Source organism: Natator depressus, chromosome 1 (genome assembly GCF_965152275.1).
Source record: "Natator depressus isolate rNatDep1 chromosome 1, rNatDep2.hap1, whole genome shotgun sequence".
In the NCBI taxonomy this organism is placed as follows: Eukaryota; Metazoa; Chordata; order Testudines; family Cheloniidae; genus Natator; species Natator depressus.
In genome coordinates, this window is record NC_134234.1 from 272,492,077 (window position 1) to 272,518,475 (window position 26,399).

Below are 26,399 nucleotides of genomic sequence, written 5' to 3' on the forward strand. Positions count from 1 at the left end.
ATGAAACCGAGAGATAAAATATTAATCCTAAAATACTTTCTAAGCATCTTCAATGGAATTTTCTTGGTAAGAATCTTGATTTATTTTTAACAAGTTAAATAACTTGGTAAATATTATTCAGCAACTGTATTAATTAAAAAAAACATTATTTTCAGGTTTTAGGTCTTATGCTTATGATGTTTGGTGTGTGGCTTCTAATTGACAGAAACAATTTATTCACTGTTTTATGTGAGTATAAATAGATATTTTTTCTTCATTCCATGACTAGCAAAACGTATACAAGCTAACAGAAATAATTATTGAATTTCTTCACAAGGTGGCAGCATTGGATTAAAATGCAATGAATTAACTTTGCTGTAATTTATGTTGTCCCTCACTGGACAAATCTATTGCCGTGAGAGAAAGAAATCTATAGCATAGATCCTTAGAACAGCAATTGAAGAGGTATTCTTCTGTTGAGCGGCATCTATAACAGAGCTTAGGTCAATTTAACTACATCTCTCAGGGGTATGAATGTAGCTGACATAGCTAGGTCAACCTCAAGTTTAGGTATAGACCAGGCCTGAGCCCCTGTCCCACCTGTAATAATAGGAAAGATCTTCAAGGATTCACAAGCTATTTCCTATGTAGACTCGAAGGGGAGCAACCACCTCCACAAAGGCTGAATGTGGAGGAAGGGGCCAACTACATTGTCCCAGATATCAACACTGAGGTGATTTGAAGGTCACAAAGGTCCAAAAATCTTTCTTGTAGACATGGAAGAAGGGAAAGAAAGAGTTCACCTTAGATGTCTCCTCCCATGTCAGCCTTTGGGGCAGAGAGTGGTCTAAATGGTTACCCCCAGAGATCTAACATAGGGAGGAGGAAAGCAAGCTCTCTCCTGAAAAGCATTATGTGACCTTGTGGTCTACTTGTCGGTGGATTGGCACAGCTAGGCAGAGTCCCCAGAATAATGACATGAGAACAAGTTAGTTAAGGAACAAAACCACATCTCTTTATTTCTGCAATAGAGTATAGAGGCAGCTCCCCTCCTGCTGCTGGCATTATTAGCACCAACCATTTTGCCTTCTCCCCATGGGCAGGAAGCACATACCCACACTCCTGAAGTCCCTCTCAGAATTACTTCTTGAGATAAGGATCCTTCCCACCTGTGAGGAGCCACACCTTTAAGACCTGTCTGAGTGACAAAGAACCACAACTCATCTAGTCAGTAAAGTAACTCTGACACAAGACACTGACAATGTAGAGGGGTGGAGGGTGGAATCACAACCATCTTCTCATGTCCACAAAGATGATAAAATATAAATGGAAGCCTGGTCCTGGTCCTCCAGTTAGGGAGGACTGGACCCATGCCCAAAGAGTTTGTGAATCTAGCATGAATTTTGAGAGCACAACAAACTTATAAGCAGGTGAGTGTCCTCTGGTTTCATTATGAACTGTTCACACAACTCTACTATATATATCCTTGTTTACATCTGATGTGCTGCTGGACAACTCTGGGTGTCCCAGAATGCCTTGTACTATGGTTTCAGACTGAACTCTCAAAAATGGAACTACTTTCTATGTGAGTGTATACAGTGATGAGCTGCCAAAACTTAACAACGGATTCCCTCCTCACCCCACGAGGGGGTCGTTGCCCACCCCTGCCCCCCGGGACTCCTGCCCTATCCAACCCCCCCGCATTCCTTGATGACCCCTGTCCCCTGACTGCCCCCAGAACCTGGCAGGAGGGTCTCTTGGGCCACCATAGTGGGTGCCCACCCCACCCCTAAGAGCCAGAGGCACCTGCTGGGGGGCGAGGTGGGGAGTCCCGGAGGTGCCTACCTGGGGCAGCTTCCAGGAAGCATCTGGCAGGTCCCTCTGGCTCCTAGGGGTGGGGGAGCATAGCTGGGGGGGGAGTAGGGGGAGTGGCCGCTCCACCATTGATCACATCAAAAGTGGCACCTTAGGCACCGACTCCCTGGGTGCTCCGGGGCTGGAGCACCCACGGGGAAAATTTGGTGGGTGCAGACACTCACCGGCAGTTCCCGACCCCACTCCCAGCCCCAGATCACCTCACCTCCGCTCCGCCTCCTCCGCTGAACACGCTGCCCCTCTCTGCTTCTCCGCTCCACCTCCCCCCCTCCCGGCTTCCCACAGATCAGCTGTTCGGCAGGAAGCCTGGGAGGGCTGAGAAGCAGGTGGCGGCTTCACACTCAGGCTGAGGGTGGCAGAGGCGAGCTGGTTCCCCTGCGTGCCCCACCCCCCCCAGGTTACCTGCTGCGGTGCGGGCGCCCCTCCTCACGCCCCCCGCCACAGCTCACCTCCGCATCCCTGGGCCTGAGCGGGAAGCCACGGCCTGCTTCTCAGCCTGCCCCAGCTTACCACGCAAACAGCTGATTCGCGGGAAGCCTGGGAGGGCGGAGAAGCAGAGCGGGGCGGCGCATTCAGGGGAGGAGGCGGAGGCAGAGCGGAGGTGAGCTGGGGCCGGGGGTGGGGTGGGGAGCTGCCGGTGGGTGCTCTGCACCCACCAAATTTTCCCCTTGGGTGCTCCAGGGCTGGAGCACCCATGGAGTCGGCGCCTAAGGTGCCACTTTTGGCCGGTTAAATTTAGAAGCCTTTTTAGAACTGGTTGTCCCTCGTGGAACAACCGGTTCTCAAAGGGCTTCTAAATTTAACAACCGGTTCTAGCGAACCGGTGCGAACCGGCTCCAGCTCACCACTGAGTGTATACCTCCTCTGAACAATACTGGGAGTTAGCAAAATATCAAGAGAAAAGCAGACCTCTGTCTCTTTAGCCAGATCTAGCAGTGAAGGTAATAACTTCATTTGGTGACTTCACTAATTCCGTCTTTCAACAATGGCTTTAAAAAAGTTGGGACAATGAATTTTTAAAAATGAAGAAGTTTTGATGGCAGATGTTTTGTGGAAGTGGAAGTTACCAAGAAAAAAAAATCACATTTTATGAATTCATTTTGTTTCAGTTCTCACAGGTGAGAGCCATTTGGTAGTATATATTTCTTATATGTTGCTTGGTGTTGGATTCATCCTTGTTTTTATTTCATTCTTGGGATTCCTAGGAAGCTTTAAAGAAATCAGATGGTTTCTAATTCTGGTAAGTACATTCTTGTGAAATGACTCCAGATTTAAAATGTTAACTTGCAAAGCACGGTCAATGAACATATTACAGGAACAGAGTGTCCCAATATTATTATTTACTTTCTACCAAATGCCTGTGTCACGTGTGAAGTTCCGCAGAAATAGATAAGGAGAGTGAATATAAAATGAGAGATCATGATGTAAGAAGCTGCGTGGCATAAGAGAAGACATTACCAGATGAGAATAAGCTGCAGCAAATTGCTTTTATCAAGTCACAATACTAGTGAGCATTAAGCATATGGGTTTAAAAATGTTAGAACATTGCAAATTTTATCCATTAGGTACATTTGCAACATTAGTTTATTATCAGTAAGCTCTTTTCGGGGCGGGGGGGGGAAATGCCTCTAGCCCCGAAGCAATTTGTAAAACTCCTTTTTAGTTTCAGACTATAAAGGTTGCTTCCCGCAAAGACCCACTTATAGCAACACCTTGTGGAATTACAGTATGCTGTAGATCTTGCCACCCTTTTAACAGTATAGGTTCGCCTTGCGGTGACAGTACTGGAAAAAAACAATTGCATTGTCAGTTTTGCTACCAAGCCAGATTATTTTACTGGATTATTTGTATAACCCTTCTGCCAGATGGATCCAGCAGCAATCAGGGCTGGGTTCAATATCTAGGGGTTTCTTTTCAACAGTGCAACAAAGAACCAACTCAAGCCCCGACCCAGTAATCTGAGAAAATTACACACCACCCATGGGTGCCTCTGAGAGGCAATACTTGCCTACTCGCAAGCATAGAGTCTGAATGTAGAAAAGAAACTTTTCATGAAAGGAGGGAAGGCACCTGACATTAATTAGGGAGAATGCCACAAGCAGGATTCAGGGGACACCATCATAAAGCCTAATCACATCAGCCACACTATCAGAGGCTCGTTCACCTGAGCATCTACCAATGTGATATGTGCCAGCAATGCCCCTCTGCCATGTACATTGGCCAAACCGGACAGTCTCTACATAAAAGAATAAATGGACAGAAATCAGATGTCAAGAATTATAACATTCAAAAACCAGTCGGAGAACACTTCAATCTCTCTGGGCACTCGATTACAGACCTAAAAGCGGCAATATTACAACAAAAAAACTTCAAAAAGATTCCAACAAGAGACTGCTGAATTGGAATTAATTTGCAAACTGGACACCATTAAATTAGGCTTGAATAAAGACTGGGAGTGGATGTGTCATTACACAAAGTAAAACTATTTTCCCATGTTTATTTTTCCCTCCTACTGTTCTTCATACGTTCTTGTCAACTGCTGAAAATGGCCCACCTTGATTATCACTACAAAAGTTTTTTTTTCCCTCTCCTGCTGGTAATAGCTCACCTTACCTGATCACTCTCATTACAGTGTGTATGGTAACACCCATTGTTTCATGTTCTCTGTGTATATAAAATCCCCCTACTGTATTTTCCACTGCATGCGTCCGATGAAGTGAGCTGTAGCTCATGAAACCTTATGCTCAAATAAATTTGTCAGTCTCTAAGGTGCCACAAGTACTCCTGTTCTTTTTGCAGATACAGACTAACACGGCTGCTACTCTGAAACAGTTCCTTTTCTGTGTCCCTCTCTGCTCCCTTACCACACCCCACTCACAGAAGTTGTGCTTGGTCAGAGAGGACTCGGGGTTCAGAGGTGCGTCTGTGTGAGTTCATCTCCCACCTGGGGAAGAAGGCACGTTGCTTGCGCTGCCAGCTGAGCACTTGCTTTGGCTGGCTGCCCCGCCAGCTGCTGCTCCTTGCCGCCTGGCCACCCCGCCAACCACGGTTCCTTACTGCCTCACCAGCCTCTCATTCTGCTCACTGCCTCGCTCATTCACTGGCCAACTGTCAGCCACCTGTCTCTCTGCTGTGACTGCTGCACATCAGTCTTGTAGTAATTTTCAGCTCTTTGCAGGGTGGGCAGAAACACAGTCCCACCACAACTGATTTCAGCTCTGATTCAGCATTTAAAATAACAAAGAGGCTCCTAATGAAGCCTGTTTAGCTCTTTCTTTGAACAGTGGGGAAGAACAGGTTAAACCAGTCTGGGGCCCCCTAGGGAGCCTTTCATAGGGCTCTGGCATTTGAGACCATGGCTTAACGAGGTCCTATCAGTTGTGGGTGACCCCCTAATCTGGGACAGGTTAAGCACAGTCCTGCTTTTCTGTATTCATACAATAATGCCAACAACATTGGTATCAGCATTTCACTACCCCTGCACTCAATAGTAAAGTGATTTGTAACCCAACACCAGCCAAAGTTGATTATTTTAAGCAATACTGCTCTATCTGCCAGATATCTATGCAGAGTAGGTGTGCTCCGGAAGTCTCTCCCCATCCCAGCTAGCTGTCAGGGGAGAATTCATTCAGTTCACTTAGACCCTTACATTTGGTTGACTTTAATTTACTACTTGATGCTGTCTTCAGTTGTAAATTGGTAGTGCTATTGCATGTTGTATTCCCTGTGCTCTTGGAACTGTTCAAGAAAAAGTGTCCCTGTCCCTCAGACAAAACCTCAACAGGGCAATCAGATTTCACTCTAAACCAGGGGTTGTCAAACTTCATTGCACCGGGACCCCCTTCTGACAACAAAAATTACTACACAACGCCAGGAGGGAGGACCAAAGCCTGAGCCTGCCCAAGCCCTGCCGCTCTGGGCAGATGGGGGCAAAGCTAAACGGAAGCTGAAGCTTAATGGAAGCCAAAGCTCAGTCTTCGGCTTCAGCTCTGGGCCCCAGAAAGTCTAAAGCCAGCCCTGGCGACCCCTTAAAACAGGGTCATGACCCACTTTGGGGTCCCGACTTACAGTTTGAGAATTGCTGCTCTAAACCATTGCTCCTCCTGCTGACAATAGTCTGCCTGCCCAGCAAGCTGTGGCGCTCTGTGGAGTCAGGTCTCCTGAGTGCAGTGCTTCAGTGGATGAAATGAAGCACTTGTGTGCTGCACAGCAGACTCCGCAGAGCAGGCTCACAGTTTGACTTATATTAGCAGGGACAGGCTCAGCAGAGATAGCAGTGCTCACTTTATGGCCTTTCTGAAAGTGAAGACTTGCAAGCATAGGAAGAGAAGGAATAATTGAAATATTTACCATCCCATATAACAGTGGTCCCCAAACTGTTGGTCATGCCCTCCAAGGGGGGGTGCAGAGGAATGTTCAGGGGGCTGTGTGGCGGGGCCCAGGCCAGCCCCCATGGGGGGCCGGGGGGGAGTGCCATCCAGCCCTGCTTTGCCCCCGGACCAGCTCTAGCCCCAGCCACAGCTTCATTCGTCCCCCTGCTCTGCCCCCAGACCAGCTCCAGCCCCAGAGGCAGCTTCACTGTGCCCCCTGCTCCACTCCCAGCCCAGCTCTGCCCCCATTCCCTCTCTGCCCCAGGCCAGCTCCGCCTCTAGCCCCAGCTGCTCCCCCATCCTCAGTTCTTCCCCCAGTTCCACCTTCAGCCCAAGCTCCACTACAGAGCTAACTGTGCAGTAATGGAGGCACGGCACTGACAAATTCCATTACTGGTAAGCAGGGGAGGGCATGAGAGGAAAAGTTTGGACACTTCTGCCATACAGCATGCATTCAGGAGATGGGTGATTAGAAGGGCAATTCCCACTACAGCTAATTAGTTAGGGCCTGTTTCTCCATTGCCTTAGACCCGATGTAGTCATTCATACCTGTGAAAAGTGAATGTAAACTGATATTGCTATTGTGAATGGAGAATTCAGATTTGAAGGTGTAAATACAATGGTGCAAGACCCCCACACACACTCCACCCCCTATGCCTTGTTCAGGATAAAAGTATCTTTCCAGGTATAACCAGAATTCCAACATGGGAGTGGTTCCTTCCACATCTGTCAGCTACTTCAATAGTATCTTCTTTTCAGGCTGGTCAAAATTCTGTCCCTCTAAGGCAATGGTGGGCAACCTGCGGGCCGCCAGACTGTTTGTGAAGGATCAGAAATGGACACTGTGTAGAGTCAAGCACAGAAGTTTATTACGCACAGTGCTGGCAGAGTGTCACTTTGCTTATTAGGCAATTAATTACAATAGATTATGTAGGGTGCTCATTGGGTGGAGAGAAGCAACAGGGATGGGTTTTCCCAAGCCCCTGGATAGTAAGACAAAGATAAGCACAATAAAACAATGGTCTAAAAGATTACATAATGGCTCCACCCATGGTTCAAATTAACATATTGCTTACACACAGGTAATTACCCTTAAACTATTTCTATTAAAGTATAGAGGTTCAATTCTAATTTTGGGGTCCAGGGGAAGGAGGTAGCAGCTCTCCCAGTTGACCAACAGGTACATTAATAGAATCATAGAATCATAGAATATCAGGGTTGGAAGGGACCTCAGGAGGTCATCTAGTCCAACCCCCTGCTCAAAGCAGGCCCAATCCCCAACTAAATCATCCTGGAGATTTGAAGCAAAAAAGCAGTAATTAGTACCTAAAAATAACGACTGTTTATAGTTTTACCCTTTGCACTTCTGTGGGCTACGATTGGCATACATCTGTGAGGGGAGAGTGTCATAACTCATGTCAATCATGTTAGACCTCTCCCTGAACTCTGTTCTGGCATCAGTACCAGGAAGTTACCTTGGAGGCCCTTCTCAGTGCTTCGTGTGTCTATAACTTGCGATAAGGACACCCAGTTACAACTAACTATCTGGAGTCATGCTGACTCTGCTTATTGACTTGAAACACATAAAGTTGTCTGTTTACCCCAGCTTTCTCTTAGCCAGGTATTGTTCTTTGTTAGCTAGTCCTCATCTGGGCCTATATTAAAAGTTCTTATCAGAAACTGTAGTTAAGATCTTACATCAGAAGCAAATGGATTTTGGCCCTTCAGTTTGTTTACATTTGGATGGCCGCCCGCAGCTTCCAGTGGCCGCGGTTTGCCATTCCTGGCCAATGGGAGCTGTGGGAAGTGGCGGTCAGGCCCGAGCTGCTTCCACAGCTCCCATTGGCGGGGAACGGCAAACCGCGGGAGGAGCTGTGGGTGACCATGCAAACGTAAGCAAACAGTCTGGCAGCCCACCAGCAGATTACCCTGGTGGGCCGCGTGCAGCCCACAGGCTGCAAGTTGCCCACAACTTCTCTAAGGCAATGGTTTGCAATGTTTTTTCATGTGCAGACCCCTAAAAATTTCGACTGGAGGCGTGGACCCCTTTAAAACCACTGTTTTATGGTAATGACAAACTTTTGCGGATCCCTTAGACATAGTCTGTGGACCCCCAGGGGTCCGTGGACCTCTGCTCTCAGGATGCTGGCCCCCTTTGAATCAGATGAGCATTATTGACTCACTAGCAGCATGTGCGATCTGCCAAGCTTCCTTGCTTAAGGGCCTTCCTTGACAGGCTGACATTCACAACTTTAGAAGTAGACCTAAGAAATACTAAAGCAGCTGCTCTAATAGACAGTAAAAAACAACAGCTGGAGGTAAAAAGGAAAAAAAAATGGTCTCAGATACAAAATTACTAACACTACTCTTGTAGCACTGCAACGTGCAATTGCTTTGTGAACTTTAAGGACCTTAAACCCTATGGCCTATGTTATACAGATCAGACTAGATGATCACAATGGTCCCTTTTAGTTTTATATCTACGAATAGGCTATATTTTCAGCACAGCTTTGCACAGAAGCAGAAGTGCATACAAGGGCTTATTTCAACTGATAGTAACTTATGGATGTTGTAATGATGATAGAATCTGAGAAGAAGCCTTTGCTTGTTCTGTAGCTTCACTTCAGAGAAAGGAAGCAGGTAATGCAGTGAAACAGTAGAGAGAGCCTAGAGAGGACTACACAGCAGACCCCTGTGCATATATTGGGGCCTGTCTGAACTCCAAGATAAATGCTCTACTACGAATGTGGTTAGACTTGACTAATGGGTCGTGAGCCAGTCTATGTACATACTTCAAAGAGTATAGGGAAATAAGGGACTTATTCCCTATGTGGGCTACTTATATTGCAGAACACAGCAACTGCACCAGCACTGCTGCTTCCCCTCCAATGCTATTCAGAGGAGAGTGTGTGGGAAAAAGGCAGAAGAAGGCAAAATGTCACAGGTATCAGTGTTTCAGGTACTCATGTAAATGAGGATCAGCAAAACTATTCCCACTGAAAGTGTTCATGTGGGCATCTTGAAAGCTCTTCACACGTTGGGACTCATCCAGTCAGGAAGCAGTGACAATACCATGTAACTTAGGGGATCACACAGGACAAATAGCAAGCTAAGAATATGTGAAGCAAGCCTTACGGTGAGTCCTTGTAAAACAAGAATATTTCATGTAATCTTGCCTTGGGCCTGAATGTGCAGATATTACTCATGTATCACTCCCCAATGAAATCAGTGGGAAGTTTGTGTGGCTAAGGCCAAGAGAATCATGTCGCAGTTTTGTGTTTTGCGTATCCATTGCTGAAAGCTCTGCTGATAATATAAAGCTCTGCTGGATAAAATTTGGCCCTCCTGAAGTCAATCAGAAAACTCCCATTGATACAACGGCACCAGGATTTAATCCATTAGATTTATATCACACTAAGTATGAAGAGTGTTTCACGACAGATAACTTATACTTTGAAGACACAAATGGCTATAATATAGCTATATTATGAAAACACCAAGTATGATTAAATAAAGAGTAGCTAGCAGTTATTTTGGCTATTATGGTTGTAACTAGTACTCATATTTGATATCTGTTCTTTAAGGACTCAGTTGAAATTAATGGCAAGACACATCAATTTCAGCGAGATTGGACTATAATTTTAAATTCTCACAATCTTTGTTTTTGTTTTTCATGCTCCTATATTCCTTTTCTCCCCATTTCTTTATTATCCTTTTTTGTGTAATATCTAATTTAGACGATAAGAACCTTGACCCAGAGAGATATCCTTTTTGTTGGTAAAGTACCACAAATGTCAATGAGGCACACCAGTCAGAGCTAGGAACTCCTGAGTTCTAATCCTGGCTCTTACCCCAGCTCAATCTACAGCACTAGACTATAGTGCCTTAGCCTTTTTGCATCACTTTTTTACATCTGTTAAAGGGAGATGATAATACAGGTATCTAATTGCCAGTCTCCATAAGGTTGTTATGATTAATTACTAAGAGTGAGATCCTGGCCTCACTGAAGTCAATGGAAAAACTCCAAGGGGCTGTCTTAGATGGACACAGTTTGTTGGGGAAGAGTCAACACAACTTTTGTGAAGGAAAATCATGCCTCACCAATCTATTAGAATTCTTTGAGAGGGTCAACAAACGTGGAGCAGAGCGATACAGAGGACATAGTGTACTTGGACTTTGAGAAAGCCTTTTACAAGGTCCCTCAACAAAGGCTTTTAAGCAAAGTAAGCATTCGTGGATAAGAGGGAATGTCCGCTCATGGATCAGTAACTGGTTAAAGGACAGGAAACAAAGGATAGGAATAAATGATCAGTTGTCCGAATGGAGAGAGATAAATAGTGGTGTCCCCCAAGGATCTGTACTGGGACCAGTGCTGTTCAACAGATTCATAAATTATCTGGAAAAAGGGAAATAATGAGGTGGCAAAATTTGCAGATGGTAAGTTACTCAAGATAGTTAAATCCAAATACTGCAAAGAGTTACATAGGAATCTCACAAAATTGGGTGACTGGGCAACAAAATGGCAGATGAAATTCATTGTTGATAAATGCAAAACAATGCACATTGGAAAACATAATCCCAACTATACATATAAAATGATGGGGTCTAAATTAGTTGTCACCACTGAAGAAAGAGATCTTGGAGTCACTGTGGATAGTTCTCTGAAAACAGCCACTCAATATGCAGTGGCAGTCAAAAAGCTAACAGAATACGAGGAACCATTAGGAAAGTGATAGATAATAAGCCAGAAAATGTCATAATGCCTCTATATAAATCTATGGTATGCCCACACATATTACATGCAGTTCTGGTCACCCCATCTCAAAAAAAAAATATTAGAATTGGAAAAGATACAGAGAAGGACAACGAAAATGATTAAGGGTATGGAACAGCTTATGTATGAGAAGAACTGGAACTTCTCAGCTTGGAAAAGAGACGACTAAGAGGGAATCTGATAGAGGTCTATGAAATTGTGAATGGTGTGGAGAAAGTGAATAAAGAAGTGTTATTTACTCCTTCACATTACAGAAGAACCAAGGGTTACCCAATGAAATTAATAGGCAGCAGGTTTAAAACAAACAAAAGGAAGTACTGCTTCACACAATGCACAGTTAACCTGTGGAACTCATTGCCAGGGGATGCTGTGAAGGTCAAAATTATAGTGGGGTTCAAAAAAAATTAGTTAAGTTCATGGAGGATAGGTCCATCAATGGCTATTAGCCAAGATGGTCCGGGATACAATCCTATGCTCCGGGTATCTCTAGTCTCTGGTTGCCACAAACTGGGTGTGAACAACAGGAGATGGATTCATTCCTTCTGAAGCAGTTAGCATTGGCCACAGCCAGAAGACAGGATACTGGGCTAGACAGACCATTGGTCTGACCCAGTATGGCTGTTCTTATGTCTTTTTATTCTAAGTTTGTATAGTGCCTAGCAGAGTGGATTCCTGGTCCATAACTGAGGCTACTAGCTGTTTTGATAATACCAATAAATAATAGTTTACTTCAAAGGAGCCTGGATTTCACCCTAAGTGTTTCACAATGTTTTCAAGATGAATGGCACTATATACTGCAACTACTCTGTAATTATTATGCTTAACATCTCTGCTACCTACCAGTAACTTTGCTCATTATTTCAATAAAAGTTAAAGCTTCCTCTTTAAATCTAGTGTCATCAAATTGTGTCTTACTTAATATCTAAGGCTAGGTGTACACTACAGCCTATCTTGGCAAAATTTATGTCACGTGGGGGTGTGAATATCCCCCCCTCCGCTGAGCAACATAAGTTACACCGACATAAATGCTTTTGTGCACAGCGCTACGTTTATGGGAGAGCTTCTGACATAGCTTCTGCTGCTCACAAAGGTGGTTTTTTATGCCAACATCAGAGCTTTCTCCCATAAGCACAGAGTGTCTTCACCAGATGCGCCGTAGTATCAGTACAGCCGTGCCGCTGCAGCACTGTATATATAGCAGTGGCCTAATCCTGAATGGCAGCAGCAGCGATACCTATGTATTGTGCTCTCTGATTGCTTTTATAGGGACATATTTCCTTACTTTTATTGGAATACATCTAAATAATAAGCATGGCTGATCAGATTTCAGTTTATGAAGCAGCTTTCCATGCAATGTTCTGTTGTGCAATAATTCTTATTTAGATATTTATTTTTATTTTTTTTCTTTCTAGTATCCGGGACTCATAGTCCTGCTGTTTGGTGTCCAAGTTGCAATGCTAGTGCTAATATATATAAGAAAAGAAGAGGTATGTAAACTTTCTATCATATAGACCTGTTATTAATTTTAAATTGTTGCTAAAATTATTAAGGGCCAATCCCTATGCGGGTACAGAGATATGTTATGCACTGAGATGGGAGCTCTGCAGTGGACTTAATATGCCCAAGTATGCTCATGCTGACACATTAGGGGACACAGAGCCACTTGGAACCCAAGGAGACTTGGAAGGTTCTCATGCAAATTAATTCCCCACCTCCTCCTCCACAGACTGTCTTTACAGCCTTCTCCTGTGCAGGAGCCAAGGATATTCTGGTCAGCAGTAGCACCAATAGATCCGCCCAGGGGGAGCTTGAAAGGGATACAGGTGCTTGTGAGTGTGGGTTGAGTAGGTGTCACCCCACTACCTTTCACTGTGGGCTAATGCACCCACTTCCTGCTGATATCTCCATTTAGAAGATGCCAGCCAGCTCTGGTGCTGGGCTGAGAGAAAGCACCACATTCCCGTAACTCCCCGATGACTCCACTGCTGCATACAGAAGTGGGAAGGAAGAGACAGAAGGGTGGGGATCCATGGCACACCTCTGGCTGCTGCCAGGGGGCTTTCCCCATAAAATTCAACTTCTCACAGTACAGGGCAGCAGCGTTGGTATTTGGCCTTTAGAAAATCACAGGTATTGTTACATGACTCACCATCCCAGAGAACCCCCCTGCAGCAAGAGCAGCAGATGTAGCACTTCCACCCCAGTTTCCCCACACAATCTTCAGCCTGCTCTCACCATGCCATTGACTTGCTGCAGTGATTTTGCCCTCCAACTAAGTCATTAACAAGAGTCCACTGCTTCTGGGGAATCCAGATCTAAAACCCAAAGGCTCCCCTCCTTCCCAAGGGGTCTGTCTTCTCTCCTTTAATTTCAGGCACTCTTCTGCCCACCCTAGGGCTGAGCTTTTGCTCGTTCCAGGTTCATTTCCATCTCACCTCTCCTGGGCTCCTTTGAGTTGCTCCCTGCTATTTCCTGAACAGCCACTCCTTAACCTCTGCCTGATTTATACCCACCTCTCCAGCCAGCTGCCCACAACTGCGCTTCCTTCCTCTTAAATTCGATACCCAGCACAGGTGAAGCGGGGTGCGGTGCTGACAGGCAAAAGTCCCATTGTCCCTTAAAGGGGCAGGCTTCCGTGTACCAAGTATTTAATCCCACTATCCAAGCAAAGACTGTGTAAACAATGACCGTAGCGCTATAGTTCAGATTGTATTATCCCAGTTTAGAGGGAACATATAGGCTGAATTAAAGACCACATAGAACACATGTTTCTACAAGATAATGATTGGGTGGGGGAAAATATGGAACTGTGTTAGATGGGATGGTCCTAAAGTAGTTCACATGACAGAAGGTATTTTCTCTTATGAAATATAAGAAGTGTAGGTAATGTACAATACATTAGCACTGCCACTGGTAGACCTTTTGTAAAATTCTAATGGCTGTTAATAGGGAATTAATGTATTTTTAAAGAATAATAGAAGAATTATGCTGAAATTAGATAATTAGCTTATGTAATGAGCTTTATAACATGAATGATATAATTAACCACTATGTAAGAACTGTATCTATCTTGCAATTTGTAGCAACAGTAATTGTTACCATGACATGTAAAATATATGAATTAATTACACTATTTGTCAACTTAAGTTCTATTTTAAATGCAAGCACAGCCAGCATGTCTGTGAATGCAAAAATTCTATGTGATGACTATGGCCCAGATCCACAAAGGGACTTAAGCACCCAAGTCCCAGATTTAGGTACCACTGCAATCCACAAAACCGCTGCTCAGCTGCAGTCTAAACCTGTAGGCCACCTAAACTCACTGAGGTTAGTATCCACAAAAGATTTAGATGTTACAACAGTAAGTGTTGCAACACCTAACTTTTAGGCTCCTTGAAAATCACTGGAATTCACAAATGCTGGGTTAGGCACATAGGCTCCTTTACAATGCACAGAGAGAGATAGGTGCCTGAGAATGGGATCCACAACTATAAGCATGGTAGGCGAGGAGCCACCTAAGCTACTCAACACCAGATGCCGATGAGATGGATGTAACCTAAGCCTTGCCCCTATCAGGCAGATAGGTGCCTAAGTCTGGGCTGCAGAGAGGCACCTACCATGGCCTGCAGTCCACAGCTGGGAACCCTCTTTTGGAGTCAGGCCCCAAAGTGGTTCATGCCTAACTCACACCTCTTTTGTGACCTTTAGCCCAGTGGCTACAGTTCTCACCTGGGATGTGGGAGATGCCATTTCAATCCCTCCCCACCTAACAAGCAGGGAGTTGAATGTGAGTTGCCTGTCATTAAGGTGAATGCTTTACCCACTGGGCTATCAAGTTATCCTCACTCATTTGCTGGCCCTATGCATATTGTTTAATACAAGGTGGAAAGTCTTCAACCAGAGAGATGGAGGGCTTGTCTACACTTACCGGAGGATCGACGCTGTGGCAATAGATGCATCGATAGTCGATTTAGCGGGTCTAGTGAAGACCTGCTAAATCAACGGCTGATCGCTCTCCTGTCGACTTCTGTATTCCACCAGATCAAGAAGAGTGAGGGAAGTCGACAGGAGAGTGTCTCCCATTGATGTCGTGTAGAGCGGGCCCTGCAGTAAGTAGATCTAATATACGTCGATTTGAGTTATGCTATTCATGTAACTCAAATTGCATAGCTTAGATTGACTTTTCCCTTTAGTGTAGACAAGGCATCTGCGAGCCCCACATCAGAGCATCCCGTAGTCTAGTGGTTAAGGCATGCACACAGAAGGTGGGAAACCTCTTTCTTCCCTTCTGACACCCATGGTGTGTAAGTTCCCTAACCTCTGAACTAAAGGTTATAAAGGGGGTGGCCCCTAGCCTGTCTCATTTCTCTGCCCCCCACCCCCAGCCTTCTTGTGTGGAGTTAGATGTGCAATGCTGCTTGTTAGGATATAGATATTCAGACCTGTCTGTAAAGGCCTGTACTTTAAGAATTTAGGGGTATTCTTATCACTTGGCTAGTTCTAGAGGTATAAAAGAAAGAATCAAAATCACTGTCTGCTGGTGTAAGGGCCTTTCTCTTACTGTGACAGTTTGAGGCCCTGTGCTTAGGCTAAGGCCTTTGGCTAAGCAGCAGAGGCAGCCATAAGCCAGGAAGCGAACAGTCACATCCTCACATTCCAAACTAGTCACATTGAAAGAAGGTGCTATTGGGCTGTCCTGGATACAATCCTGTCCTGAATACAATCCTGTCCTGATAATTCCTATCACCTCTAGAGAAAGGGAAGTGCCTAGAAAATGTAAAAAGAAACTTAGTTTGATAGCATCCTGTCTGGCAAGAACTCACTTATCAATAGCTGGGATGTGAAATCCTCACTTCTGTATTGTTTTGTCATTATAGTTCCCACTTTGCTATTGTTTGTCTGTATAATCTCTGTCTGGTTCTGTGATTGCTTCTGTCTGCTGTATAATTAATTTTGCTGGGTGTAAGCTAATTAAGGTGGTGGGATATAATTGGTTAGCTAATCATGTTACAATATGTTAGGATTGGTTAGTTAAATTTCAGTAGAATGATTGGTTAAGGTATAGCTAAGAATATTACTATATAAATTAGGGGCAAACAGGAAGTAAGTTGGGATTCGAAAATAAGGAAAAAGGAACTTGTATTTAAGCTTGCTGGAAGTTCACCCCAATAAACATCGAATTGTTTGCACCTTCGGACTTCGGGTATTGTTGCTCTCTGTTCATGCGAGAAGGACCAGGGAAGTGGGAGAGTGAAGGAATAAACTCTCTAACACTGCTATTCTTGAAAAAATGGCTTAGGAACCTGACTCCAGGAGATGCTTACTAGCTGTGGATCATGAGCAGAAATAGGCACCTCCCTGCATCCCAGACCTAGCTGCCTAATTCTGCAAGGGCTGGGGTTTAGGACACACCTCTCTTCCCAGCATCTGCCATTGACTCCTACATACCTTCATTTTTTTAACAATAGGAAGCAGCAGCTACAGATTGTGCAAAGCTGTTGGCCTGATACTCCACTGTTTTGTAGCTTCATATAGTAGTTTACGCACTTTACTTCAGCACTGCTGCTCTATGGAGGGCAGTAATTGGTGGTTCTATACAGCAGTCCTGACTCCTCCCTCTCCTGGCCATACTCCCTAAACTCTATTGCATCGGAATGCAAACGGAGTCCCCATGAAGCTAGGCTCAGCATGCACAGGGGGGTGCAGGCTCTTGTGCAGGTTTTCCAAAGCCAGCTCCTATCACCACACTATACAGTAGAACTGCATCTGTTCTGCTGCATCTGGGTCTCTCTATGGCACCAGAATTTGCCTCTTAACCAGTAATGAATGCTGACTGAGTTCTGCCTGTCACAGAATAATTTTCTGTATTGGAATATTTGAACAGATATGATACATTCTGAATTGTGTGTGTGTGTGCGCGCACATGTGTGTGTTATTTTAAAGACAGCAGTAAATGAAATACAATTTTATCTCATCCTAACTATAATGCTGGTCTGGTATTATAATAAATTACACTAACATGCTATCATTCACAATGCAGAGCTTCCAGCCATGTCTGCAGAATGAATAGGCTAATTGGGGTAATGAAATGTTTCCATGACCTACAGCATGTCATCATATGATACTCATGCCCTCTGTGCAGCCGCACTTTTCCCTGTGATTTGTCACTCCAATGCCCTAGAGGCTGCTGTTACACTGGACCACTTTGTTCATCTTTGCTTTCTTCTTTTCTGCTGGTGCCGTGGCCGTGTTCTTATATATGGTAAAGAGGCCAGAGCAACGCTGCTCACAGGTGGCCCTTGGAGAAAGCAGAATGTCAGTAAAAGAAAAAACACAGACTGCAGTATCCCCTTTCCCAAAAGTGGAAACACTGAAGGCCTCCTTCCACAACAGAAATGTCCAGGTTTCAGGTCCCTGAGCCTTTTCATGAAACCAGAGTATACAACACGTTGCTGACATACACGTTCTTTCATCAGAACTCTAAGAAGACATAGTAGAGGCAACATGGTCTAGTGGATAGGGCACTGTAGTGGGAGACAGGAGATCAGGATGATTTTGTCTCTGTCTTTGACCTGCTGTGTGATCTCTAACAAGTCATTTCAAGTTTGTGCCTCAGTTTCCCTTCCCACCTTTTGCCTATGTTGTCTATTTTGACTAAAGTTCTTCAGCACAACGACTGTTTCTCACTACCAAGCATAATGAGGCCTTGATCTCAGTTGGGGCCTCTGTATAGTAATAATACAGTATTTTGAGCAGTTTATTTTCAATCATCCAGTGTGTATGGTAAATGCTCTGTATTAACAGGTCCAGATTCTGTGGAATGACAGAATTGATGCCGTTATTTCTAACTATGAGAACAAAAATCTGACTGGAAGAGAACACAAGTGGAATATTCTGAATGCTGTGCAGCAGACTGTAAGCAGAAAATTGAAAAATCACCACCCCAGAAATATTCTATCACCTTTTATGACATGAAAAGTCTTATGTCATAAAGCACTGACTGAAAAACTGTTGTTTAGCCACAGGCTTATATATCATGGCAGCTGGTGTCAGATGTAAGTAGATATATTCCCTACTGTTTAACTGAAAACTTGGATGTCTACTGGGTTGATAGGGCTAGCTCTGCAGATGTGCAAAAAGCCTCTCCCCCACACGCCTTGCTTTGCCACCCTGTGCAGGGGCAGGCACAGTCCCAGTCACTGTAGGCCACTGGCCTAATTAGGCCCCTGAGCATAAGGGCAAGAATTCTCTAATGCCTTGGCCAATGGTAATAACTACAAAGGATGTGGGCAGGATGTGGCCGTGGCCTCAACCCCATGTACATTGTCTAATGGAGGTGTCCCAGCATGGAGAGGATTGAACACTGTATCCTGTAAGAGGGTATAGCTGGAGTCACACTGTCGCAGCAATCACAAGGGAATTGTCATGTGCCTTCCTCAGGGGCAATGCCGATCTCTCCAACGCATTATACCATACTCATCACCATAGTGTCCAAGTGCATGTGAGAACACCTGCTGGTGCTATATTTCTCTTCACCAGCCCCGACTGCCACAGGCAACTTAAAGCCACATTAGTCCTGCATATCAACATTTTATTACTAATATTTCAGAGCATTCATAAACATTTTCATTACATGGTGAGACATGAACAGTTTCCTTTGTTAGAAGTCCTTAATAGCAGCATCATTTTCCATGAGATAAATTGCTTAAAAGGTGAACTACAAAGTTCTTTACAAATGATAGGCAATGATTTATGATCCCAAATAATTCACAGCAGTATCTACCCTTGCAATTACAAGTTAATTTGCATTGCAGATACATTTTAAAACAAACATTCTTTGAAAATCTGTTCTTCCTTCTCTGAGTTGCAAAGTTCTGATTTCAGCAACAGCTGGTGCTGTGACATCATCATCATAAACTAAGACAGCATTCCCCACTCTGCTTCCAGCTCTTGTGTGATGTCATCAACAATTGTTAGAAAAACACAACCACAACCTAAGAGTTCACAGCTCTTTGCTTGATAAGTTTTTCCAGCAAAATAAGGTTTTTCATTGAAAAAAATTTTCTAGGAAAATGTCATTTTTGACTAAATTATCTGATTTTTCAACAGGAAAATTCTAAACAGTACATTTTCTTTTGAATTGACATTTCAACCTGAAACATTTTGAATCAATATTGTGAAGTGTCAAAAATGACATAAAAATATATATAGCCATTTCCAAATTGAATTTTTTCAGAATTGTTTCTTCTTTTCTTTTTTTAAATTTTTTTGATATTTCGACTTTTCATGCTGTTTTAGGATGAAAACAAATGTTGGAATATTAGAATTTCCCCTAGGGCAGAAATTCAGCTTTCCAAACAGTTCTACCACTGATATTCAAACAGGTTTTTGGGAAGGATGCCTAGAGCTGACCCATGGGATTTTGTGGTAGTAGTTAGCTTTTTGCCAAGTGCTAACCCTAAAATGAGGACCTTAGGGCTAGATTGTCAAAAGAGCTCCACTCTCATTTAGGTAAATGGCCAGGTTTTCAAAAGAGCTCAGCATGTTGGGAGCTGAGCTCTTAAAAATCTTACTGTGCCACCATAAGAGCTGCTGAGTTGTGAGTGCTTTGGAAAATCTTGCTCTTACAGAGGTGGCTAAATCAGACCTGTACTCCTTAGAAATCTGGCCCTAATTATGGAAATGCACTCCATTTCCTTTGCTATTTTTACAGATTTTTCTTTTTTCTTTCTGGTAGTATGTCACTGTGGCCTGGCCTGTTGTCAGTTTGGTGCCTCTACTGCTTGACTGAATAAACAACAGTTTATAAAGTGAATGCTTTCTTAGCTCACATTTAAACCTTGACGAAGGCTGAGTGTGGTGGTCCAAATGTTTGGCATTTGTCCTGGAATAAAAACATGATAACAACATTTCCAGTTTACATTTTTAGTAGTTCTGTCATGACCCTAGTGCCACAAATAGAAATTCCTTTCAAATATACATTTTAAGAACATATTCCTCTCCTAATATACACATGTAAAATGAACATTCCATACATGCCATTGCATATTACAAATATATGCAATGGCTGTTTTGGAAAAGAGATTGATTCTTACATGATAGAGGATGGTGAGACAATATAAACCATATTTTTAAAGAATAAACTACATCATTGACATTATTACTAATATCTCTTATTGTACTATAATTCTGTCTACCTTGGGGGCACCTTGTGTCGTTCTTTATTTGTTTTGGCATTAAAAGTACAGGATCTTTTTTTTTTCAGCTGGAATGCTGTGGAAGACACAATTTTACAGACTGGGAAGAGAATGAAAATAAAGAACACACAAATCACGTCCCATGTTCATGTACAAAATCTAATAGGAAGGAATGGTTTTGTGATGCCCCCGAGAATGAAGTGTACATTAAGGTAAGGAATAAGCAACTTTATTTCACCTGAGTGAACACAGTAGCTAGCTTTGATAACTTAGGGCTGGTCTACACTACACAATTAGGTCAAAGTGAGGCAGAAGCCGTGAAATTGATAAAAAAGCTGGACAGCTAAAGCCCAGCTGCCCCTTGCTCCACTGGAGGTGGCTGGACCCTGCTATCATCTGGGAGCTGGGTGAGAGTGGACCCCCTGCTGGCTGGGAGCTGGGGTGAGAATTCCTGCCTGGGAGCTGGGGTGAGAAGCCCAAGTGGCTCCCCCCCCAACCCCCCGCCACTTCTGGCAGGAAACGGGGAGGCAAGAAGCCCCTGGTGGTTTCCCCCCGACTCCTGGCGGGGAACAGGGTGTGGGGGGGAGAGCCTATCAGGAGCCCCAGAGCTTGTGGGGCAGCTGGGCTTGCTGCAGGGAGCTGAGAGACCAGGCTTTCAGCTCCCCACACTGCCTCTCTTAGGTCTGTGGAAGCGCTCCTGATGAGGGCGCATTCCACCAACTCAAGTAGGGTAGTGTGGACATGCACCACCACAGTAATTACTGCAGTGGCTATCAGTTGATCTAATATAGATCAACTTACATTTCTAGTGTAGACATACCCTAAATTAACCTTTGAAAACTCTTTCCAAATCTTAATTAAACTATAAGTGCCTTTAAAAAAATTGAAACAGTAGTAATGATCTTCATAATTAAAGCAAAGACATTCTTGAGCAGGCTGCTGGCGTGGTTGTTACTTTTTAGGAGTCTACCACACAGGAAACTCTAGATCAAGGAAGAGATCTCAGGATAACAGGAGCTGGGAGCATCACAGAGTGAGTCAGTCATGAGAGAACATTTACCGGTAGCTTGTGCAGTACTAAAGTTGTTGCCATCCACCATTTTGTGCTGTGTGCAAGTACAGCTATGCTACAGAACAGGAGTGAAGAATATAACATAAAACCTATGGCAACGCATAATTGTTATCTTTGTTGTTACTTGTATCATGCCAGCAGTGTATTCACCTATTTAGGAGTTGTCTTTCACCAGAACATCTGCATGCACTTTACAGAATTAAAGAATCCCAAGCAGAAAAATAAGAAGCATATTATCTGAGAACCCTGATAGATCAGAACTATCTAATTATAAAAGAGAAGGACAAGCTTGTTTAGGGCCATCAGATTGCTGTTATTAGAAAGCTGGAACAAACAGATACATCTTACCATACTTCCTAAGAACACACAGAGTTGATCTCATATAACCTTACATTGGGAAAAAATTCAAGAGGTGCAGGATCCAAAGTAAATACCATAATCCTATGCTCTTGGGCAATATTCTTCAGACAATCAGCCGAAGGCACCTCATGTCAATCATAGATATTTTGGAATGGTTTGGCATGGAAAAAAAAGAGATTTTCAGCAACAAATAGGACCCAGATCATTGAGGAGTTTGTAGATACTAATCAGCAACTTGAATTTCAACGGAAAGGGAACTAGCAGCCAACAAAGAGTAATGGTCTCAAGTTGCAGTGGGGGAGGTTTAGGTTGGATATTAGGAAAAACTTTTTCACTAGGAGGGTGGTGAAGCACTGGAATGCATTACCTAGGGAGGTGGTAGAATCTCCTTCCTTTGAGGTTTTTAAGGTCAGGCTTGACAAAGCCCTGGCTGGGATGATTTAGTTGGGGATTGGTCCTGCTTTGAGCAGGGGGTTGGACTAGATGACCTCCAGAGGTCCCTTCCAACCCTGATATTCTATGATTCTATGATTTCACTCTTTTCACATCAAGTTGGTACTGTCCCCTGTTGTTGCAATGAATTAACTCTGATAGCAGGTCATTTAATGGGATATAGAGACATATTTTCTCATCTATATATTAGAGCATTATTTCCCCCATGGAAAATTTAGACTTTTTGTCAAAAAAGCAAATGCTCAAAAACAGATATTTTTATTTATATATTTATGGTTTGACAACTGAAACTAATTAGTGTTTTATCTGAAAACTGCCAGAGACTGAAAGCTTTCAGTCAAAAACAAGAGAAATCCTTTTTTGGTTTTCTGTTTTCCTAGAAACCCCCTCATCCCCAAATTCAAGAAAAACAGAGACTCTTCATGAAAATTTTCATTTAATCAAAAATCCAATTTGCTGTTGGAAAACAGTTCAACAGAAAATCTTTGAGCAGTCCTAATCTAAAAAAACTTTATTCTTTACACTATTCCAAGATTTCTGAATATGTACACATATTGTTATTCAAAAACAGGGAAGTGGAAAGAGGAAAAGACATGGAGATTGGAAGTTTATATTAGTGTGAGACCTGCACAATACCTTTTCCCTGCAGTAACAATGACCCTTCTTTACTTTTCAGCTTGTTTCCTATATAACAGTTTATTAATTATTGAAGTGACTGGTATAACAAACACAAACAATGATCCAGAAGACAGATAAGTCCATCCTGAGATGAATAATAAGTGGGAATCACAGTAAACTTGCAATAGCTAAACATACCCTTTTAAGTATCCAATTGTAGAGTGATTGGATGCTTGAATGAGGATCCATCAATATGCTTTTACAAAAGCAAATTCCCCCTTAGATCAGCCATTAGTCCCAGTACTTTTGGGTGAAAAGGTAACTAGTTCAGTCATTTACTTTTAAAAATTGGTTTAAACATTTAAAAAAAAACACTTGAAAATGTTTTGGGCCCAACTCTCAGCATTACACACTAATGTGACTGCCTTCCAATGAGTAAGTAGCAGAACCCGTAAATCCCTGGTAGGAAGTTGTTGCATAAAATTTGAACAGGGACATGTTATAAACATGCAGTCTGAATCCAGGAATCAAAAATAATTTTGCAGTTAACAACTATTCATCTGCTTTTGCCTAGGGATGTGACGAGTATATTAAAATGCGGTTTGAAAACAACACTTTGGCCTTAATTGCAATTAATATTGCACTGCTTACTGTAGAGGTAAGAGTACTTGCTTTTTTTAAAAATAAGAAAATATTGACAAACTAGTGGGACCCACAAAGATAAGTTTAGTGTTCTATGGGCATGACCCTGCCCCATTAAAATCATGTAGGAAGTTCTATGAACTTCAACGGGAGCAAGATAAGTCTCTATTTATTGGTGGTTTTGGTAATTAAGGGCTTGTCTACACTACCACTTATGTTGGCAAAACTTCTTTGCTCAGGGGTGTGAAAAAAACACTCCCATGAGCAACAGAAGTTTCGCCGGTGGCATAAGTGGTACTGTGCACAACGCTATGTCAGTGGGAGAGCTTCTTCTACTGACATAGCTACCATCGCTTGTTGGGGGTGGTTTAACTATGCCGGCGGGAGATCTCTCTCCCATCAGCATAGAGTATATACACGAGAGATCTTACAGTGGTGCAGCTGCACTGGTACAGCTGTGCTGCTGTAAGGTCTCTAGTGTAGACATAGCCTCAGAAACAGTATTCCCAGAGCCAGTGGCGCTGGAACATTTTTAGTAGTGGGGGTGCTTAAAGCCAGCCCCCTTACCCCGTCTGTCCCCACCCCGCCCTGAGGCTGGAAGCAGGGCTGTGTCTCCAGGAGGGGGGACCGAGACAGGGGTAAAGGGGCCAAGGCCACAGCTGGGGGCAGGTGTGGAGCCAGGAGCGGAGCCCCGGGCAGGGGCCAGGAGGCTGGACCCCACGTGCAGGGCCAAGAGCAGAACCCCAGCTGTGGGGCCGGGCATGGGGCCAGCAGCTGGGGAGCGGGGCTGGTGGCTGGGGTCCCAGGAGCAGAGCTTCAGGTGTGGGGCTGGAAATGGGGCAGGCCCCGGGAGCAGAGGCCTGGGAGCGGCGGGTGGGGATGGCCAGGACCTGAGCTCCAGGTGAGATGAGGGGTTGGGGAGCTGAGGGCGGGCGGAGGGCCAGGATCAGGGCATAGGTGTGGGAAACACCCCAGCAACTGGTGAGCAGGGCATGGGGCCACCGGCCCTCCATAAAACCTGGGAGTGCTGCAGCACCCCCCACACTGCTACTTCCCACGCCTATGCCCAGAGCAGTGAAGACTTCTTCAGTGATGTTGATGCCCATCCTTTCTCTTATTTGTTTATACAGCTTGTTTCTTTCACCTGCAGTGGAGGAAAAGTCAGTTACGGAGATTGTAAGCTCTTTGGGGCAGGGACAATCTTGTTGTTGTGTGTTTGTATGGCATCTAGCACAGTGGGGTCCTGGTCCATTACTGGGGTTGAGAGATGATACCATACTCCTCCTCCTAATTATTATTAATAATTGATACATGTGCACTAAGTCAAACAGCACAAAATTACGCGAGGAAGAAAAGTCATTCTCAAATTTATGAGAAAAGTATATCATAAACAAGTTATAAACTCTGCAAAAACAAAACAAAATTTGTGTCTAATTACAACCAAGACTCGCCCTGAATTCCAAAGGCACCCCAAAGTCCCACTGCCACCAATGGAAATTGTTGGAGCACAAAGGAAGTTGGCTCAGACCCCAAATCACTGAGTCGGAAACTCAGTTATCTCAGTTTTATACTGAGACTGAGAACAGAATCTACCTCTGTATCTCCATAGACTTTTATTGTCCTACTGTCATATATTGGAAGGTCAGTGGAATTCCCCATTATCAGTGTTGGCCAAATTAGTAATAAAAAAAAGGTTTAGGGCTTATTTATATTAAGTACTGGGATGTGGTACAGACTAATTCATATTCTGACTGAACTGATTTATCCATCTCTCCTGACATACAGCCCTTTAAGGAATTGATCTGTGAGCAGCGTTTTGATCTGCAGGTATATTCTGCTGGATTCTTTTCTCTGTCAGATATTTTATTATTTTACTTTTAGGATTTTCTGTTCTGCTCACCATCTCTTCCAATTGGTGTGTTTTCGGGGCAGATGAAGTTTATGGCAAAATTTACGTTATTTATCCGCCATTCCCATAGTGCCTCACAGTCTTTTATGTCTTTAGCCTCATAACACACTTCCGTGAGGTAGGAAAGTGCTATTATTCCCATTGTACAGAGGGGGATCGAAGTCAGAGAAAGACCAAATGATCTGTGTAAGGTCACGCAAGAAGCTTAGGAAAGGGATAGGGAACTGAACCCAGGTCTTCTAAGTCCTAGGTTAGCATTTCTAACCATTGGTCTATCTTTCCTGTTGTTCTGCCTACTGTGGCATCAGTGGGAGCAGGATCTGGCCTCTAACCTGCAACAGATTAAATTTAGATATGAATGAGCATAAATAACTGACCCGCTTTAATTTTTAACCCATTGTTTCTTCCTTTTTTCAGGTCCTCCTGTTCACACTAAGTGCACTGCTGTTCAAAAACATCAAGAAGAATAAAATTTCACAAAAGGAATAAAGATTTTTGGTGTTGTTATATTGAATGAATTATCTAATAATTCTTTAATCCAGAGGTTCCCAAACTTTTCTTATTGTGTACCTCCTTCCAGATCTACAAGCTGCCCATGTACCCCTGCCCTTCTCATCATTGATACTTTGTGTGTTCTTCTTAACACTACCAGTCTTTAGCCATTTGTCCATATTTCACTGTTATGTACAGTTATAGTGCGACATATACAACCAAAAAAACCCCTAAATTCTGAGCTAAGTTAGAATGGACAGTTGCTGGGCAACTGAACCCGCAGTGTACGGTGATTGGAGGTGAGTACAGGGCCGGATTTACACCTTACGCACCCCTAGGCACAGCATCAGCGCCCCCTAGCTACAGCTGACCTTTGTGTTGCACACAATTTTAGAGAGGTAAGGTGCCTCTAGAATGCTGGCACCCCTAAGCATGTGCCTACTGTGCCTAATTGGAAATCTGGCCCTGGGTGAGGACTCTGTACATCAGTGTCTTTGTGTACCTGTGTTCTCATTGGTACATCTTGAAGTAAATTAACTACCATATTTTATATAACAAGTTCCCAGAGTTTTAAAGATTTGTCTGCGAAGGCCATTATGAAAATGTAATACATAAAATAATTAATAAATAAAATCCACCATTACACAATTTTTCCTGC

At 43.7% G+C, this 26,399-nt stretch overlaps 1 protein-coding gene across 1 annotated transcript; it reads left to right on the forward strand.

Moving 5' to 3' along the window:
• Nucleotides 1-25,738, forward strand: TSPAN19 (tetraspanin 19). Its single transcript, XM_074951268.1, has 8 exons — nucleotides 1-66; nucleotides 156-228; nucleotides 2,964-3,094; nucleotides 12,411-12,485; nucleotides 17,803-17,913; nucleotides 20,264-20,407; nucleotides 23,273-23,356; nucleotides 25,667-25,738. Exons 1-8 carry the CDS (start codon nucleotides 1-3, stop codon nucleotides 25,736-25,738), a joined length of 756 nt encoding a protein of 251 aa, XP_074807369.1.
• The last annotated feature ends 661 nt before the right edge of the window (nucleotides 25,739-26,399 follow it).